Source organism: Balearica regulorum, chromosome 14, assembly GCF_011004875.1.
Source record: "Balearica regulorum gibbericeps isolate bBalReg1 chromosome 14, bBalReg1.pri, whole genome shotgun sequence".
In the NCBI taxonomy this organism is placed as follows: Eukaryota; Metazoa; Chordata; class Aves; order Gruiformes; family Gruidae; genus Balearica; species Balearica regulorum.
In genome coordinates this window covers 9,427,861-9,448,427 of record NC_046197.1, presented here as the reverse complement: position 1 = coordinate 9,448,427, position 20,567 = coordinate 9,427,861, and the positions used below count along the sequence as shown (strand labels likewise).

The following is a 20,567-nucleotide window of genomic DNA, read 5'->3' as shown; positions in this document are numbered from 1 at the left end:
GTAAAAAACAAAACCAAAAACAAACCCAAAAACCAACCCCAAAACCTAATAATAGCAGTGATTCAGAAAAAAATTAATGTTTGGGAATTTTTTTAATATCATGTGCTTTATTTGTGCTCCAAGAAGATATTATTTCCCTGTTTCTTCCATGAAGACATGATGTATTTAATGATCCAGGTTGTTCCACAACCAATACCTCTAGAGCAATGAAAACACTATAACGCCCGTTGGTTGGCTTTGTGGTTTCTTATTAAGTTTCTGCAGAGTCCCTACATAAAAGTCTCCTCTTAATGCTTTCATCATAGATGTTACTCCTGACAAGGATTTCCTCTGGTAGTCTTGGAGTCACCACATACTTGAAACTCAATTAAAACTTCCGTGGAAGTCCCTAAGAGGATTGGGAAGTCAGAGCCACTGATGCTTTTGGTGGTAGGTAGCCAGGAGAGAGGGAGGCAGCTCTTTTATTTCCTTTGCAACTTGCCTGTTCTAGTTACCATGCCATCCAGTTAAACCCTTGTGGAAAGGGTAAATGTTTACTATATCGGAAATATTCTGTATTTCTACAGCAAGATTTATAGCATTTCCGTAATACCAAAAGACACGAGCACAGATGGACTTTCTGACAGCTCAAGGTTCCACCTGAAATGTTTGATTTCAGTGAATGTCTGCTTTTCTGTGCAAACGGCGAAGGAAAGGCAAAGGAGGCTGGGTACAGCCCCTCTGACCTTGAACCTCCAGTCCAGAGATAAAAAGAGTACTGAACAAAAACCTGGTATTTTTCTATACTGACATTTTCAAAGATCCTCTGTCCTTCCCAGCTGGAAGTACCTCCCAGGCAGATCTGGACACCAGAGCAAACAACACTGATGATCTTAGAAGACTGTTTTTAATGAAAACTAGTGGTACCCCAAAGCAAATGAGGCCATTTTCTGTCACTGTTACAGTTTCCCTGTGACAGCCATGAAAAGTTTAAGGTCACTTTACCTCAAGTTACCAACACATAATTAATCTTTCAACTTAAAAGCATGCTTGCAATTTAATTAACAGAAACTTTAATTCTTCACTAGAGTTTCTCTGGTTTGTTTTTCCTTTCAGGGTGGCTGTTTTTCTAGGGTAAGGCGCAGAATCAGTGAGTCACTCCCTGCACCAGCCTTTTTCAGGCCGCTCATAATTCAGAACACACTTGGAATTAATTAGAAAGTAAAATCTGAAGCGTTAGGGCGGGGGGTTGGTGTGGGCGGTCCGGTAGGTCAGGCCGGCTACGCCTTGTCTCCCGCGGCCTCTGGGGCGGCCCGGCCCGGCCCGGCCCGGTGACGGCCGGGCTCCGTGCTGCGCTGAGGAGCGCGGCGGGGCCGGCTCTGCCCTGCCCTCCCCTGCCCGCCGCTCCTGCCCTTCGTGGGGAGGCGCCGGGCCGGGCCGGCGCTGCCGAGCCGCCAGGAGCCGCTGCGGCGGGTCGGTCGTGGGTCCCGCCCGCCCGAGGTCTGCCCGGAGCCGCCGGCGGCCTCGCGGTGAGTGGGCGGCTGTGAGGCGAGGGAGGCCGGCGTGGCGGCTGCGGGGCCGTGTGGGGGAGCGGGCGGGCCTCGGGGGCGGGCGAAGAGACGGGCAGGGCGGCGGGGGCCAAGTTGGCAGTGGGGTCTTGCTGTGGGCCCGCCTCGGCTCCCCAAGGGGGGGCTGCTGCTCGCAACCCTGCTTTAGGGAGCGGCTCGCAAGACCGTGCCTCAAAATAAGAAGAGGGAAATGAAAGCCAGGGAAGCAGAAGGAGAGTGCTTGCTGCCGAGGGGGGTGTCTGCCCGCCGGAGGGGCTGGGTGGGAAGGAAGTGGTGTAGAGATCGAGAGGGTGAAACTGAATGTTGCAGTAAAAGCGTTGTAACTTCCCTTTTGCTGTCCTGGAAACTTAAACGTTGGTTGGCTTCCAAAGTGATATACAAGCTCTCAGCAAAACCCTGCAACTTCAGGAGTATAAAAAGTGCGTGGATTTCTTCATGCTGTATGTTCTTCTTGCAGATTTTAATTTAAAAAAAAAACAACCCAAAACTATTTTTAAGCACTCCCTTATCCAGTGCAAACCCTGCGCGTGGCTTTCTGTTCAGAGCCGGACGGGTCTCTTGCACAACCCTCTGCCGCACACATGCAGCCCCGCCGCTGCTGTGGGGCCAGGGTGCTGGCAGTGTGCTGGGGTGCTGGCGATGTGCCAGGGTGCCGGCAGTGTGCACGGGCAGCTGCCCAAGGAAAGCATTTGGGGCAGTGCTTCCTTCATCCAGCCTCGCCGCCCGAACACAGCTCTTCAGTGTTTTACCTTCGCTAGCTAACGGTAAGGGCGGGAGGAGGGTCCTAACCTAGAAATGACTTAATGGCAATACTGCTTAGCAAACTCTCTGTAAGAAATCTGGTTCGGATGGCAACAGCTGGAGTGCTGTGCGAGGCTGCAGACCTTATCTTCAAGAAGGATCCACTTCAGACAGGGCAGGGCAGTGTAACCTTCACACTCAATGTACAGCTGCTTTCTCAGAGGTGAGCCAACTTTCCTGGAAAGGCTTGCTGTGAGCGGGGCTGCCGACTTCCATGGAACCTTCCCGAAAGAGCCTGGGGGCTGTGCGAGGCTGGTGGGTGGCTTCATTGCTGTTGCTGCTGCTCGGGAGAACTGATGTTTGAAGTAAATGGAGATAAAACCTTGCTTGCATGAAATATTCTATTGTCCAGCATTGCAGGTTTTCCCACTTAGTGGCTGGTGATTATTGTGCCGACAGTAAGGTAGCTCTGTTCCCAAATGTGTTGCTTAAACGGGGTAATTGTGGTATGTCGTTTTATGGTTCTTGGGAAGATTTCAGTATTCATGTGCTTTTAAGTCGCTTGTTGAAATAAATGTTTGTAGCTTGAATGTTTTGTTGGAGGATGTTAAGGATTTTGTCAAAAATCTGAATTTTCTTCCAAGGTACATGCAGTGGTGTTCCAGTGCCCATCTCAGTGTTATCATGGCAATATTGAATTTCCTTGTTGCTCCACAACAGTTGAGAAATTATTTGGAAAAGCCTGTTGTCCAACAAGAGTAAGGATGAAAATTTAGTTATCAAAATGTTGTGATATGCTTTCCTTTTATACTCTTAGAGTGAGGTTTTCCAAGGACCCAGAGGTAGTAGCCCAACTCCAATTCATGTGGAACTTGGATTTCTGATTCGCTTGCTTCTCCTTTGCATCTCTTAAAAAATTGTTCTTATCTCTTTAGGTTATGTGTTTATGCATTACTTTTTAAGTGTGTGCATTTAAGTGCATGCAACTTCTCGTGTCTAGCAGGTGAGTACCTGAGGGTGGGTAGTGATCGCATACAGTGACAACTCATGCACGTGAAATTTAGAAAAGTAATCTGGAAAACAGAGATCAATGTTATACAAAGAACACTTTTGATTTCACTTCCTCTGAAGTGCTCATGTCTTAAGCTTGTAGTATGTTATTTCAGCAGGTGAGTGAGTTTCACAATTCGTTATTCTTTTACTGTTAAGGTGACTGTGATCTGCAACAGGGAAGTGAAGTCCAAGCCAGCAAGGCCTTGTGCTGCAGGCAGTGTTTCCCCAAAGACAGACGCTAGGCAGATGCTAGCTCACCTCTGCCATGTTGTGGGACCAGTAAGAATGGCCCAGGTGAGATGGAGAAATAGTCTGTAAAGTCATTAGATCTCAAGAATGCAGTGCCTCCCCATACCTTTATTTTATGGCAGTCACTTGATAACAGAGATACTGGAAATTTCCTCAGTTCTGTGTTGTAGTCTTTTTATTGTATCTTAAGTAAAGCTTTATGGCAATGAGGCATCCTCTGAAGACCTTACTCAGGCCAAAAAGAGTTGAGAACAGTGAATTCTAGGCATACAAATGAGTTGTACATAAATAGCAGCTTTCAAAATAAAAAGCACAGTAGCTCCTTTTCCAAGTTAAATATACAGAGTATCTTTCAGTATACTGAACCAAAGGGTGTTGGTTTTTTTTTAAGAACAAAACCCAGTTTTACTAGGCAAGCTTGGGCTAAACAGTTACAAAAATAGTATAGAGCAACGCTTTAAGGGTGAAAAGAGTATTGGAAATTGTGTCATTTCCTAGTGCCCTGACATCGCGAGAGGCAGTGACTGTGTGATGAAAGGCCCTTTTCATGCCACGTAGAGAAAGCTGTCCTGAAGGTCAACACAAAGATCCAGTATATGGTCAGAGTTTAGTAGCCAAAAAACTTTTTACTTAGAACATTTCTCTACTGTCTAGACATGACTGAAAAAAACCAGGTATCATCTACTATGCGGACGTTTTACAGCACTGCAAAAAACTAAACCGAACTATCTGGGTTTCATGTCAGAGTTCCCTGACACGTTAAGAAAAACTCCCAGGTTTGAGCTGTCTGTAAGTCCTAGATGAGGGAGAAGGGAATCGGAATGATTTTCATTACTAAAATCTTTACTAAAAATCTCAGAAAAAAAAAACCTCAAGTAATTTGCTACACATGAAGTAGTCTGGGCTGAATTTTTCCCTCAGATTTTACAGTATTGATTTGCTGAGCTTTGAGTGAAAAGCTTTTTAATGTGTAACTCTGTGCTTGTGAAATGAATGAAGCTGCTTGAGCAAATACAACTACAGAATGTGCTTATGCAGAGTACTGCAGACACGTGCTTTTGTACGCTATATTCACTTCATTCTCTTTGTGTAGTAGTTGATGTTTTTTGTAAGTGCTATAAATAATCCCTGAGCGGACTTTGCAATACTGTACGGGTGGGTGAGATTAGATATCTGGAAGGTAGGGATGGATTCTCATATAGAGATCACACTTGGAGCATCTTGAGTATGTCACTTCTTGCAGTGATTGCACTTTCCTGACTGTAAAGTTCCTAATTCTTCATATGGCTCTTTGGAGCCTATAATTATTCTAAAATACATTAAAGATACTGAATTGGAAGGCATTGGCCAAGGCAAGTTTGTTATTATAAAGTGTGTATAGGTATGTGATACAGTAATTCTACGTGGCCAGGAGGCTGTAAGATAGAAGTTTAGAATAATTAAGAAGGCAGGTAGGAAAAACTGGAGCTTTGTTCTCTTACCTTCTATTGTACTAGGTGATTGACTTGACTAATGAAATTGAATATAGAGACAAATACATACATTTTTAGGGCTAAATTTTCAAATGTATTTATTAAAGTTCTGAGTGGATTCATCTTGGATCCAGAACTCTGTTCTCCAGGTTACAAGAGCCAGGACCAAGAGAAGGACATAGATGCCAGAAATAGGACTTGAGTTGAAACTGTGGAATTTTCCTATTAGGTCTCACTTGACGTAACAGTGCATTAAAGCTTCATTTGTCCTTTTTTGGGGGAGTGTGACTTTCCCTAAGCAGCTCCTCTGCCTATGCTCAGAACAGCAGCCGCGGGGAGGCACATTCTCCCTAGCTGTTGTGCATAGAGCTGTTTTCATCTTTCTGGTTTGCAGACCACCCTGCAGACCCCATGTGCGGTTCAGATGAATTAGGCACAGAGTTGGAGGTATGGGAATGTGGAGCAGGGCAGGAGCTGGAGAAAAGCATTGATGTGTTGCTATAAATATGTGGTAGGTGTGAAGAATGAGAGGTAGGTATTAATAAAGTATTGGGCAGAGCTTGAGACCTGGCAATGCTGTTCAGTCTGCTCCAGCATGTAACAGAGCATGCGTTGTGTTGGTCATGATATCATAACAGGAAGGCATACAGTCCCTATCGTACACAGAAAATCCTTTCCTGCTGATGCCATTGAGACAGTTTTGGAGCCAGGGAGGTCTCTGTTGAAAACACAGCTCCTTTTCAGTAGCAGTCCAGTGGCAGGCTAGCAAAGAGCGAGCTGTGTTCAATTATCTGAAAGGATGCAGGAGCTTACCCGCCAGAGAGACACTGGCTGGGTCTGTAGTAAATGAAAACACCTTTTGGGAGTCCTAGCATGCAGCAGAAGATAAAATGCAGCGTTTTCTGTTGGCTATCTATTGGCATCTGTCCTGTGTGTTGACTTTAGATAGCCCTCTGCATGCTGTAGCCTGGTAGCTCTAGGGAGAAGTACACTGCAGCGTAAGGTGGAAGAGTTGGATTACTCGGGTTGAGTTGCTTTCAATTGGAGGGCTGTTCCAGCAACCTCCGAATATTTTTATCTGGAAAGAGAAGCCAGTCTAAACACCAGGTATTGTAGCTGCTTCTACTCTCATGTGGGTTCCTTTGCTATGGTTAGGATTGTTTGCTTAGGCTGTTTTAAGACAGTAGATAGTTGGGTTGGTATTGTCTTTCTAGCCGGAAGGAAGTTCGTCTCTCTCGGAGCTAGCAGCCTGCTGGAGGCACGGCTGTGTGTAAACCATTATGTAGGGCTGATGCATGGCACTTCTTCGGATACCTCTATGTGACAGCATCTAACCTGGAATGAAAGAATGGAAACCATATGCTCTAGCCAGCTAGACCAAGGTCTGAGAGAAGGCATTTCCTCTCTGTTAGCTGTAGGATCAGTGCCTTGTAATGGGCTGGCTGCAGGAGAAACGGGTAGTTCAAGCACTGCACTTAAACTGACTTCTCTCACTTCTCCCCTCATGTGTTTTTGATGCTCATGCTGAAGCGATAGTAGCAGAGAATGCTTTATAGCTACTTGTGAAATGGTGATGAAGCAAACAAATTCTGAGAATGACTCTTTGGTGGCATCCTCAGCACCGCTAGCTCCAATACCCATTTGGTAATTAATTCAGTTGTAAACATTGCATAGAACATTAGTTTGGTTGATGTTTGCACTGCTCAGAGAAAGTGTAATTAGCATCTAAGGGGTATGTCGTTATTAGCGCTCCGGGACTTCAAGGCTGTGTTTGGAGGGGAAGCCTGGGACTTAGACTTTCCAGGATTCTCCTGCTGTCTCTGGCCTTGACTCCACTGTAGCACCAGGTGAATGGGATTCTTGCTGAAATTTCACGACTGTTTGTACAGGTATTGTGACTGAAAGAGAGTCTTCTGGAGGATTTTGGATGTTTTCTGGAAACCAGGAGTGCTGTATGAACACTAGCAATCACTGTTGATGTTGCTAAGGTTCATTAGGGCTTGTTGTGTCAGGTCTTTGTTCTTTCACATTCAGACAATGCGTTTCCAGTAGTAAATGTGCTTTGATACAACCACCTTGTTGTACTGTTTGTTGGCAGCCTGTACTAGAGCACGTGTTCTGGCAGAAGGCTTCCGCCTACCTTACATTGTGCCCGCTAATGTTTTTTCCACTTGTGTGTATTGTTTTGGTTAGATGTAATTTACTTGAAAATCAGCTTTTAAAAAGTGTGAAGAGCATTCCTTGCAATGTGTCACTGGCTGAAATAAAGCCACTGTGAAAAGATTGCATCTTTTTAGGTAACAAATCTTTACAGTATTTGGCAGATGCAATCACTTTTTAAAAAAAAAATAAATAAACCAAGCTGTGCAATGTTACAGATATACTAATTGTAGTTAATTTTCAGCAACTGAATTGCAGTGACTGTTGGACGACAATAAACCTTGTGTCTACGTGCAGTGAAACAGACTGCAGATAGCGATTTTTATCAAGGAAGCCTCACAGAGAGACAGTGTTGCTGCATTCTTTTCCATTTCACAACATTGCCAGCAGCGGGTTTATTCTATGGGATATTGGCTTCCCTCCTAGGGAAGGTGATTCCTTGCTTAACAGGGATGTAATGGGGAGGCTCTTTCCAAGTCGGCTTGGAAATTGCTTTCTCTGAGTTTAACTAAGACTTTTTTAGCCTTTGCTTTTCATATGTACTGTATTAACTCCGTTAAAAAGTCTCACGCAGCATATTCATTTATGGTTTAATGAAAACGGTCTTTTTGTGTGTTTTTAAGGAGTCCTTAAGGTGGCAGCAATGGCAGAATTCAGCAACGTCTGTTCAGTGACTGAAATGCCAGGAGATGACGAGGCTAAACGCAGTTTCCATCACCGAATGTTCTTGGAACCCCAAGAGAAGAAGAGGAGCGTGAAGTCTCTGGTGGTTAAGCAAGCAAAGAAAACTTGCAGCTGCACTCCAGCCAAAGTTAAAGACTGTGTTTTTAGTTTCTTTCCTGTCTTGCAGTGGCTTCCTAAATACAAACTAAGAGAGTACCTACTGGGAGACATAATGTCTGGTGTGATTGTGGGGGTCTTACTAGTTCCACAGTCAATTGCCTATTCTCTCTTGGCTGGACAGGAGCCTATTTATGGCCTTTATACATCTTTTTTCGCTAGCATTATTTATTTCATATTTGGAACCTCCCGCCACATCTCAGTTGGCATCTTCGGTGTGATTTGCCTGATGGTGGGACAAGTGGTAGATCGTGAAATACAGAGAGCTGGCTACGACATAGAGCCAGCTGTGCCCAGCGTCCTCACAGATACAGCAGTGTATGTAAACACCACCCTTTTGCCTGTGAATCAGACATCGCAGAAGCTGCTCTGTGATAAAAGCTGCTATGCAATTACAGTGGGAGCCACCATGACCTTCATAGCTGGAGTTTATCAGGTAAGAGAAGGTGGACAAACAGGTACTATGTGGAAATAGTTTTAATTCTTCTTTAGGTGATTGTCCACGTGAACAGCCTGCTGGGCTTGTACGTGTCCTCAATCTGCATTCCAGGGAAGTGGACTGGAGGTCTCCAGTTACTGTGGTGCAAGAAACTCCTCTGTATCCCCTCCTTTTTTTTTAATAGCATTTTCTGCTTGCGTTGCTACTCTGGAGACTGTACAGACCTGTACATACCCACCTGCTGCTCTTACACAGTCTGCTCACCACCTTCCTTGCTGTGGCCTGAAGCTTTTTTTTTTTCTTTTTTTGCTGGCTTATAGTTTAGAGCTCCATTTCATTGGGTCAAAATGTGGCGTGTTAGCTTTTAATTTCAGACGTCAGTCGTTTGCCTTTCCTTTTATAAAAAAAATAATCTGGACAGTAAAAGTATCTCCAGTTTCTTTTTATTTGTCACTGTGCTTGTAAAACTTTGCTGTTTGCCCATTCAAAGCCAAAACAATACCATTGTATGAAAAGGATAATACTGAGATGATAAAATATATTTGAAATAAAACCTTTAATTATTACCGTATTAAAATGCATTAACAATATTTTACCACTCTGTGTCTACTTCCTAGAATTCACTGCTTGCTGAAATTAAAACAGATGTCTGTTTTAGGAGTGTCATGCATTAACCAGAAGGGATTTAGTTTTAACAGTACTGCAGAGCTGTGGTATTTCAGTTTGTGAGTTCACATTCATTTGTTCTTACAGTGACCTCCAGGGTGATAGCTAATCAACTACAGAGGAATGGAAAAGGAAGCATACCTGTGATACTCTAAAACACTGGGTTTAGACACAACCTGGGACTTGCTTGTACTGCAAGTCGGTGTTGAGTAATTTCAGAAATATTCTGAGACTACTGAGGTACAATGGATTTTGTGTTTCATCAGTGTAGGATGGATGCTGTTTTGGAGTTGTGAATTGCGCTTAGTATTCTTTGCAAGTACAATTAAGTTTCTTTATACGAAGAAGTTGGATTACTTTGTCTTAAGTCCCTCTGAATGTTAGACGTGTTCTACTTGTTGTCTCTTTGCCTGCTAACCAATAGGTCTTCACACCCGCAAATATTCTTTTTTTGGAAGCTCCAACCAAAATCACATATTCTTTGTATTAGAAACTTTACAATCAAATTGCAAAAAGCAAGCCTGCTCACACCAGTTGCCTACAGCATAACTAGCTAAGACAATTATTCCTAATGTTTTATATTTGGAGAAACCTCGAATTAACTTAATTACCAAGGCTGTGAGGGTGCCTTTTTAGAGCTTGGCTCTGAGCTGGTGTCCAGTCAGTCCAGGTCCCAAACCTGCCTTCGCTTCAGTAATGCTTTGCGGTTCTTACGAAGTTTCCAGCCATGATCCTAGCCGCCTTTATTTTGCCTCACCTACCTAATAGGGTATATCAGATTGACACTACTTAAAGTTTAATATCTGTAAGTTCTAGCCTGCAGTCTTCAGATAGCAGTGTAGACAGCCCTGTTAGCCAGTGCAGGGAATGAAAAGGTTTCCAGCAAACTGCTGTGAGAAGGTCCATGCTTTGTTTGGCATGAAGGTTGATGGGGAGGAAGGGACATTTACCAGGTGCAAAGACGCATGTGTAGGGTAGGTATCCATAAAACCAGTCATTCCCATGAGAGAGCACCAAGGATTTGTCTGTTTAGCTAGCATTAATGAAAATGAATGACAAGGCACTTCAAAAATTCATCTCTGTTTATATAGTCTGCATCACAAGAGTTTGCAGCTCATATACTTTGAGTCAGATGCACCAAACTATGCAGTGCAAAGGACAGCTGTCATGCCACAAGCTGTATTTTTATTGCAGGTTGTGAGCTCAAGTGTAAGACAAAGACAACCAAAAAGGTTTTGGATCCCTGCAAAGTTCACAGAGATTCTAAGAATTTGAGAGAGAAATGGCAAAAGTAGCTAATATTTCAAATGCTTTGTTCTGTGGGTTTCTTTGCCTGCTGGGGCAACTAGGAGTTACAACTGAACCAATAAGCAATGACAAACACGAGTTCAGAGTACGGAGACTCCCCCAAAAAAGCCTGCTCTGTTAGGAATGCATTTTGTTTAAGTGCAGTGGACCAGGAGTGGCTGAATGCTGGAGACTCTTTTCTCCCTGCTCAGATCGTGCCTCGTCCTCTAGGGCCGTGCACAGTGGGTTTGCGTCTATCCCACCTCCCTGCAGAGCCCCACAGTGATGACATCTGTAAGATCTGCGTCCTAATCTGTTGTGTGGTTGATTCCTTCCAGGTTGCCATGGGTTTCTTTCAAGTGGGCTTTGTCTCAGTGTACCTCTCCGATTCATTGCTGAGTGGATTTGTCACGGGTGCCTCCTTTACCATCCTAACCTCACAAGCCAAGTATCTCCTGGGCCTAGACATTCCACGGAGCAGTGGCATCGGCTCCCTCATAGTCACGTGGACAAACATCTTCAGAAACATACACAAAACCAACATCTGCGATCTCATCACCAGCTTCTTGTGCTTTCTTGTACTTATCCCAACCAAAGAGCTTAATGAACATTTCAAATCCAGGCTCAAGGCTCCAATACCAGTTGAACTAGTCGTGATTGTGGCAGCTACTTTGGCATCTCACTTTGGGAAGCTGAGAGAGACTTATGGCTCGAGTGTTGCTGGACACATCCCAACTGGATTTCTGCCACCTCGCCCTCCAGACTGGAACCTGATTCCTAATGTGGCTTTGGATGCTATCCCCATAGCTATTATAGGCTTTGCCATCACTGTCTCCCTCTCAGAGATGTTTGCCAAGAAGCATGGTTACTCCGTGAAGGCCAACCAGGAAATGTATGCCATTGGCTTCTGCAACATCATTCCCTCTTTCTTCCATTGCTTCACAACAAGCGCAGCTCTTGCCAAGACTCTTGTCAAAGAGTCCACAGGCTGTAAGACACAAATGTCTGGCATGGTGACTAGTTTGGTAATTCTATTAGTCCTCCTTGTGATTGCACCTTTATTTTATTCCCTTCAGAAATGTGTCCTTGCTGTCATAACCATTGTAAACCTCAGAGGAGCCCTGCGGAAGTTCAAGGACCTGCCAAAAATGTGGCATTTGAGCAGAGTGGACACAGTGATCTGGCTGGTTACTATGGCAGCCTCAGCACTCATCAGTACCGAGATTGGTCTTCTGGTTGGTGTTTGCTTCTCTATGCTCTGTGTCATCTTCCGAACTCAGAGACCAGAGGCACCGCTGCTTGGCTGGGTAGCAGAGTCTGAGACATATGAATCCCTGTCTGCTTACAAGAACTTGCAAACCAAGCCAGGAGTTGTGGTGTTCCGTTTTGAAGCACCCCTCTACTACATCAACAAAGAGTGCTTTAAATCCACCCTGTACAAGCAAACTGGCGTCAACCCTGTCTGGGTCAAGGCAGCAAAGAAAAAGGCAGCAAAAAGAATGCTTAGGGAGAAAGAGGTGGATTCTGGTGGCAACCAGACCAGCATCTCCATGGATTTTGTCTCTGAACCTCTAGATTTTCACACAATAGTGATTGACTGTTGTGCAGTACAGTTTCTGGACACGGCAGGAATACGCACGCTCAAAGAGGTCTGCAAGGACTACAGGGAGATAGATGTCCAGGTGCTGCTGGCCCAGTGTAATCCTTCGGTGAGGAGTTCCCTGATCCGAGGAGAATTCTTCAAAGAGGGGGAGGACCACCTTCTCTTCCACAGCGTGCACCAGGCTGTGGACTTTGCGTTGGGTGCACAGGGGCACAGCGGGACCAGCGCTTCTAAGAACTAGCTGTGGAAAGGCAGCAAACTGGAACAAAGCCTGGGAAAAAATGGCTGTGGGTCTGTACGTCTATGCAATATGTATGCCCTCAGATAAAAAGAGGCAGGGTTGATGTTAACGCACTCGTTACTATGCAGTCTGTTTTGATGCTTTAAATTTGCCTGCCGGGTATAGTGATTCAATAGGTGGTACTGAATGAAGGCAATCCTTAACTTGATTATGGCTAATCTGTGAATCTAAGAGTTTTCATATGGTTATTCATCTCCTTTCTTTCTCTCTTAAATTTTCCGTGGCTCAGTTCCCCTCTGAATTTTGATTGTCAGCACTGAAGTCTTTATTGCAACCCTGTCTTTATGGAGGGGACGGGATTTTGAAGTAGTCTGGGCATCCTGTGCAGCCGAATAATGAGAGGCAGCTCATTTCTTGTCCCTCGTTCTGGCATTGCTTTTCCATATCACCACACCCTTATATTTATGAAGGAATGACTGACAGGGACTGTTTGCTTTGGTCTTTACTGGGGAGTGATTGATTGGTGATTTTGTAACCTCCCTGAATTTGAGACAGATAGATAAATAAAATGGAAATATGCCTGAAAAGGTCTTAAAGAATAGCTTCTAACCACCTGTCACCTCCAGAGGCTTTGTCATTGTCTCCGGAGAGCGTGCTGCAGCCAGGCAGTGGGGACGTGGTTCTCTCGTTTCTACACGGGCCTTTACATGCCAGGAAAATTTGCCTCTCTAGCTTGAATTTTTTTGGAATTATTTTTATTCAGAGGTGACTGTTTAGAAGTCTGATTCGTGGTTATGGTCAGTCATTTGTTTTCCTAATATTTAGGAACCCCTTAGAATTGTGGTCGTTGGATATGGAAAATCTCTAATTCTTGAGTTTCAACAGAAAACCATCCTTAAAGCCAGTTTAACGTACCAGGCAGACAGAATCACAGGCACTAAAATGAGAAGGGCCAAATAAATTATCCAGCATCTGTCCAAATTACTCCATTTCATACAGACTTCATGTGTGAATGCAGGTTTTATTGACCATAAACCATTTACACATGCTCTGTCATGGACTTTGTGATGGGGATGGACAGACCAAGAAATACAGCCCTTAGAAAAGGAGCCAGAGAGAATTCTGCTGAACGTTACTTCACTGTGTTAGTGTAAATAAAGCTTTGTACTTTGATTTTTAAATTGTGCAGAACGGTGAAGAGCACCTGTTCGTCATGCTAAAATGCAAGCACAGAGTAGGAAGAGTTTCTCTTTTCTTACCACAATAGAATACAATTATGAAGGCAGAATTGGGAGATTAACAGTTTTTACTGAGTACCAGCTATACATAGCATGCAGTACATCCTTGGAAGATGGTGGTTTCTCCCAGGGGAGTTTATAGTCTGAATTGTAGGTTCTTCACAGCTTTTAAAAGGGAAAAAGTGTTGTATACAGACAATATTCTCATCCTTCATCATTCAAAAATAATGAATCAGGAATCAAAAAAGGAATAAATGCAGTATGAATAATGGAATATTTTTTAAATAAAAATATATTTTGAGCTTAGGATTTATTTTTTTTTCCCCTGAGCTAGGAGCAGTAACTGTTCCCTTCTCTCTATGAAAGCTGAAATGTCATGTATCACTTCACTCTAGGAGCTGGGAGCTCAAGAGGAGGAACTAGATAGCAGAAAGATGAGTCCCAGGACCTGGCAACCTTTATATGTTAACTGAACTCACTACATGTTTTAGGACATCATAGCAGCACCCTGGGGGAGAAGGGGGGTGGCTGTAGCACATATTGAAAAGGAGCGCATGACTCAGATCTGTGCATTGTGTGTTCTAGAACTGGCATTGTTAAGGAAACAGGTCTCTAGGTATCAGAGAGAAAATGCTAAAGCTTCTGCAGTATTCAAAAAGCACAAATATTTTTCTTTCTCAGCCTTAAGGCATGCTTATACAAGGATGAATCCCAGATAGCTATTGTTATTTTTTTTTTCTTTTCTGCAGTAACCTCTTGCATGAACTTTTTTCTTCTGGGTTAAGAATCCCTTATGCAGTTTGGATAATTATAATTACTGAATTGGTATTACCAGAATGGGTTAGCCTAAAAGCAGTGAGTGGGGTTAACGTGTGTGTAGGGGGTGGGTACAGGATGGAAATGACGTTTAATTCCTCACCATACCTGTTGCCTTGGGTTCCCATTTAGAGCCCCTGGGTCGGTGTTGAGAGCAAGCGGGCGCACGGGCAGCAGCTCCCACAGCTGGGTGCCAGCTTGGGAAGGCTTGTCACCGCGGGGCGGCTGCTGGCAGGGGAGCAGCGCAGACCTACACATGTGCATTCAGCAGACGGCAGCGCGAGCGTCATTAAAACTATGAACAAAATCCTCGATACCATTTTTAAATGCTGATTTTAACTAATGTTTTTCAAGAGAGCAGAACAGTGCTAGAAGCAGCGCCCTCTTCTGAAAGCCCTGATGAAAAATTACGGCACGGCAAACAATAAGCAGCGTACCTTGTTATTGCCAATGTTCCTGCCTACTCCCAGCTACTCGTATTCACCCCTTTGCCCTGCAGGCACAGGCAGGAGAGGAGGAATGAGCAGCCGGCCAGGAGGCTTCCTCTAAGGCAGGTCAGCCACAAGTGGGGTAGAAGTAAAGTAGAAATTGCTCTGGGTGATTCTTTCCTCTCTATACTCACAACTCCTTTCTCTCTCCTCTTTCCATGCTGTGCAGGTGGAGATTTTTTGATCTGTGACCATGACTGGTTTGTGTAGCCAAATTCTAACTGAGAAGGGGAAAACAGGAATTATTTATTAAACAATGGTTTTTTCAAATCCATTTCTACCTGTGCCAGGAAGGGAGGAATAGCAATGTTACTTCCAAGAACTACGCACTTCCCACAGCTAGCGGGATGCATATTTGTAGCTCCTGGGTATTTGTTTACATAAAAACATAATAAAACAGCCATAAATTTATTTTCAAAGAATTAATTTAGATTACAGCTAAAAGACATACTTAAGTGATTTATGTTTAGCTGGAACACATCATATTTGGCCTCAATGCTGTTTGTGCAGCCACAACTGGTAATATAGCCTCCAAATTCCATTTCAAGCAAAACACAAGGAACTGTATTAAAATACAACTGTAAAAGCAGCCAGCCAACCAAAAGGACAACTTTTAATGTTCTTATTTAAGATAACGTCCAGAGGTCATAGTATTAATGAGTCTATATTAATGCACACAGCCCTGGTTAAAAGGGAACAGAAATAAATGCCGTTTGCCAGAGGGTTCAGTATAATGGAGAATCCTTTGAAATTAACTGAAGATTAGAGCTTATGGCTGGAATTTCATAAAACAGTGGGGTTTCAGCCATTCTTCTTTTAGGCCTAGAATAATTTTTTAACAGAGACAAGAATCTGATTTCAGCCTACTGGCAGGAAGCGCACGCTTTGCTTGAATGTGTTTGTGGCCCCTGTAGAAGTAATCCAATTTCACCTTTAGGAATCAGGACCACTGATTGAAAACTGTTGCCCTAAAGAATTTGTTTTATAAAGGAATTTCATATATCTCCATATACACATATATATGTATATATGTGTGTATGCAGATATAGATGTGTATATATACACCTTTTGCTGCTATATGATGGATGCAGCAGCTATATATATATCCAGTTAGGCTTTTGTGATGTGCTTATTTCTGTCTCGGAAAGGGCTCTTCTGCCTTCTGCCGTTTTAAATGAATGGTGGGGTACACGTAGCAGATTTCATGAGGGGAAATCTGCTGTACCCACTGCCTTCTCTCCCTTCTCTTATCCCTGCCTAATAGCTTAACTTGTAATCTATAGGAAGAGGGAGTCTCAGAATGATTGTTTTTGGGAATACGCATCTGTCCAGAACAGGGACGTTCATCCCAGGCGCAACCTTCAGAACCTGGGGCCAGACGGGAAGATGGTATGAATCAGTTGATCTCCGTTCCCAAAGGTACTAATCAGCAATTATCAGTCTAAATGAAGAATTAAGAGATCATTAGCACATTCATTAATGACAATAACATGGCATTATGGAAATTAACACTCACAGTCTCAGCTATACTAAAGACTCCTGGAAATGCCTTAAGTAGTCTCCTGTTAAATGTCAGGCTCTTTTTTTACATTTATTGCTGCTATAGATAGTAGTGTCAGTTCCTGCTAACGTGGCAATTGCACTAACAAATGTTTTGCTTGTGTGAATGTTTTGACATGGAAACAATTTTCAGTCCACTTCATAAAACAGGGAGAGGTGGTGCACCATGGTGCAGAGGGCCACGTGGTGTTTATTTTTGGATTTATACTGACGTTGCCAATTGTCTTGGGCAATTTGGTGATCCTGATTTCCTTGTAAGCCATTGCAGCTCCATCTGCTCCTCTCCGGTTCACTGTGAGATCCCCCCTCCACCCTCTGACACTTCTGTGTTTTGCTGTAAGACATTGAGTACGATTGACTGTAAATAGAAGAATCGTTGCCTTTGTGTATGTTGCTATTACATGTGACCTGCTACTCAGTTTTCATGCCAGATCTTTTGATAAGGCTAAAGCTCCTGAACAGAGAGTGTAAAGCAACCCCAAAACCCCACCGGTCCTCTGGGTGCTGGGGCTGGGAGAAAGGGGGCTGTGGGCAGCTGGCAGGGGAGCATCAGTGTGCGTGTCCCTCTGCGAGGCTTTGTGTAGCTGCAGGAGTAACCGTGCTGCCCAGGAACGATTAATTAACCTGGAGGTGTCTTTATTATGAGGCTACTGTGACACTGTGTTATGCAGCCGTGTGTCTTTCTCTGTGATGACTGTAATAATACCGTGGGACCTAGTTCCTGCTCAGTGCTGATGCATGAGTCGCTGTCCCAAACTACATATATGAGAGATTTCTGTTTTCATGCTTATTTGTTTTTATCTGATTTTAATCTAAGTCCATGCATGGCTCTCCCAGCCAGAGCAGCAGATCTTCCATGACTGCGATGCTCCTTCCCTGTCATGCTGCGGTGATGAATGGAAAAGTACTCTCTCTAGGGAAAAAACACAGCAATTCCTTCGTGTCCGCTTGCTTCAGCTGGCTCGTGCCAGGAGGCATTAAAATCCACTGCTGAGGGGACTGAAGTGCAGAGGCGAGGTATTGCAGGCAGGAAAGCATCCTGGCTGCTGCACCACAGTTTTAAGGCGGTTGATACCCAGCTGCTCCCACAGCCTTGTGCTGACGTTGGCCGTGAACTCTGCCTGTGCCAGGTCCTAAATCTAGATCTTACCTGGCAGGGTCCAGTCTTTCTGTGGCCAGTTCTCCCTTGAGAAGACCAGCAACGTTGTGCATCTCCTTGGGTCCAGTTCCCTGAATCTTTCACCCAAGGGCTGTGCTAAGTTGCTGTTCCCCACTTGCAATCATCTCCAGTGCTGCTGGTGCTAAGAGCCTTTAAGCAGGTTGAAGTCACGTCACCCACGTGTCTCCATTCCAGAAACGGTGCAGGAACACCCGTGCTGGCCCTGCAGCAGGTCACGCAGGCAGGCTCAGTGCTGACCTTAACCTCCCTGGGTGCCCGGCGCAGTGCGGAGCACGGCTGGGCTGTTAGGAGGCTGCTGGTCTAGAAGAAGATCAAACGAACTGAAAGAAGAGGAAACTCTTGGCGTTGAGGGTGAAACTCTTCAGGCAAATAGTGTGTTTCAGGGCATTATCTTCTCTTGTGGGGTTTTTTCACATGCTTTGGAAAGGTGATTAAATGATTGAGGTGATTTACGGTTTTTTAATTTTTTTACCAACATAGCTAAGCTAGTGAAGCTGTGACACAGCAGTCATCTGCTGCTGATGCCATGCAAGGTGCTTTTTGTAGCTTATTTTGCTTTGCTGAGTCTCAGTGTAGGATATTGTTGTGCAACTTTAATATTGATGTAACTGTCCACACTAGAAGGGCTTTGCACTTCTACTATGCTGGCATAGATAAAAGGAGCAACGTCTTTAGTGCAGACTTTGCACTGTGAATGACCTTGTTAAGTCCCAAGAATTACTTGCACTTGTGAAAAACTACCTGATCTTTACTATTTCAGTCAAATTCTACCTGAAGTGGAAATAATTCTGAGTCTTACTTTTTCTTTTGAGATCATTACAGTGCTAAAAGTGAGGCCTCTGGTTAGGTAAAATGGCAAATATTTTATATATATGTTTAGTTCATAGTATAATTAGTACCTTTATATTTTATTTTCTAGAGATTGTATAAGCTAAAGCATATTGCTGTTCTCTAATGTGCAAATACACAAAATACTACAGCATTGGATCGAGATTCAAGTCTCCATTGAGTAACTTTACTGCCAAAACTATTTGAATTCCAGTTCTCGCCAGCTCTGAAAGCACTTAGCTGTTATTCCGGCTCCCAAATGATCTCAGGACTCCACAGGAAGATAGGAAGTGAAAACATTTTGCTGAATTTGGGTTCAAAATTTTTATGTCTAATTTTTTACTTGAGGAAGTGTATTTTATGTATATTTGAAATAAAACTGAAACATGATTAAAGAGAGGTAAAGCCTCACTCTTTCTGGTAAGCACACGATGCTTTGAGTTCACCAGCCTTTTGAGTCCCTGCCCATCATCTCTGGTACCTTGGTATGTTTTGGGATATAGTTCTTGAATTATTTTAAATTCAGAATAATTTTAGATATTTGTGATACAATGTTTCGCAGAATAAACAAAATGACAAATTTTGCCTGGAGTAGCTTTTCAGGTTGGAGAATCAGTTTAACCAAACAGGACCTAAGGAATGGAAGAGATCCCATCAGTTGGCTGACCTAACCAGTTTACAAAATTATTTATTTGACTAAAATGTGGAAGAGTTGTATAGTATGCATAAAAGATTACCTCACTTTTAACTGTGACTCACCTGTGCAGTAAAAATAAGGCATAAGGTTCCCCCTGGTTCGGTGGTGGAATCCAAGGTGCTGGGGAAGCGACTTGCTCCGTGGTGTAAGTCCGTGCTGGATGGGTGTTTGCTAACACAGACCTTGCCTTGCGCCCGGCGTGGGCAGAGATGTGTTGCCATCAGCTCCTCGTTGAGTGCTGAGCTCACTGACCAAACGTTTGTGATGAGAGTTGTGTTTTGTCGATCGTCTTGTTACGTCCTAGGATCAGCTGTGGGATATATCCTCTGCCTGTTGTTGACTCTGCTCTACGCTGTCTCTGTCTGTTAGATCTGTATCAATTGTCATTTTTAAGTGCTAATGTGCCTTACTGTTATTGTAGAAGATTTGTTAGCACAAGAATTTTCTGTCAAATATGGTAAAATCTTTGGGATTTCTTTATCACCATTAAAAAATGATATTTATGTTTTTTCTGTTGTCGGACATATACTTGATACCTTAGAAGATGCTGCAGCTATAAATTTTAAACAGAAGAGCCACGCAGGTCTGAGCAGTGAGTCCCCAGTCCCTGTTTCTCCTGACAGTTGTGCCCAGTCCCGGTTGTAGAGCGCAGTGTACACACAGCTGTGTGCGCTGTTCTCCTGCGCTCCATGGTACGCACGTAGGCACGTGTGGAAGTCTCCTGCCAACATAATCCAGGGCATCGACTGATGATACGTGGCCAGCAGAAGGCTTTCACCTCCTCCTGACTTTGGTGCTCTGTGCGACCCGGCTGCCGTTTGAATAATAGTAAGTAACAAGCAATGTGGTGGTGGTGATGTGCCGGTGAGCAGCACCCTCCTGTGGGCCAGGTCCATATTCCTAAGAGGCAAAAAGTGACAGATTTGGTCAGGTTCGGTGCTGCCTGGATTTTACAATATGTGTAGTTCCAGCATGTGGTATTACACATTCAGCCTTACGAAATTGCCGCAGTGTATTTCAGTGTTATTTGACATAACAAGTGATGTGATTTGGTCAGGTCATGGCCAGTAAGAGTCAGAGCAAATGTGGAGCAGCTCCGGCTGCAGTTCTGGGCAGTTACTACAAGCGTTATCTCTGCATAAATGTCCTTGGGTTGATAAAAGATTTTCTCGATCCAGCATGGCTCAGCTTTTACCTGAGGATGCCTTTTACCTTAGGAGACCTCAGTGCACATGCTGTAATTTTTGTGTTGGTGCCAACAGAGTGGTAGGAGCACTCAATTACGGAGAATGCCAGCAGGAGCTTTCTGCTCTCCTGAAAAGCATAGGACAGCCATTGCCTTCAGCCGAGTAACTCTGATTCCTGCCGATACAGAGCTGAGATAATGGGCTTCAGTCAGCAGCGCCCTTTACCCATGCTATCCAAGGCTCTACCTTACCCGCAGACAACTAGTTCTCGCCAT

The 20,567-nt window shown here is 44.0% G+C and overlaps 1 protein-coding gene across 2 annotated transcripts; it reads left to right on the top strand.

The window, feature by feature from the left end:
• Positions 1-1,384: 1,384 nt before the first annotated feature.
• On the top strand, positions 1,385-19,613 carry SLC26A2 (solute carrier family 26 member 2). Of its 2 annotated transcripts, none has more exons than XM_075766099.1 (3): positions 1,385-1,512; positions 7,849-8,498; positions 10,793-19,613. In XM_075766099.1, the coding sequence occupies exons 2-3, from the start codon at positions 7,866-7,868 to the stop codon at positions 12,296-12,298; spliced, it is 2,139 nt and encodes a 712-aa protein (XP_075622214.1). In that variant the 5' UTR covers positions 1,385-1,512; positions 7,849-7,865; the 3' UTR covers positions 12,299-19,613. The 2 variants fall into 2 exon arrangements, with proteins under 2 accessions (XP_075622214.1, XP_075622215.1); XM_075766100.1 differs by lacking the exon at positions 1,385-1,512 and adding an exon at positions 1,657-1,970.
• The last annotated feature ends 954 nt before the right edge of the window (positions 19,614-20,567 follow it).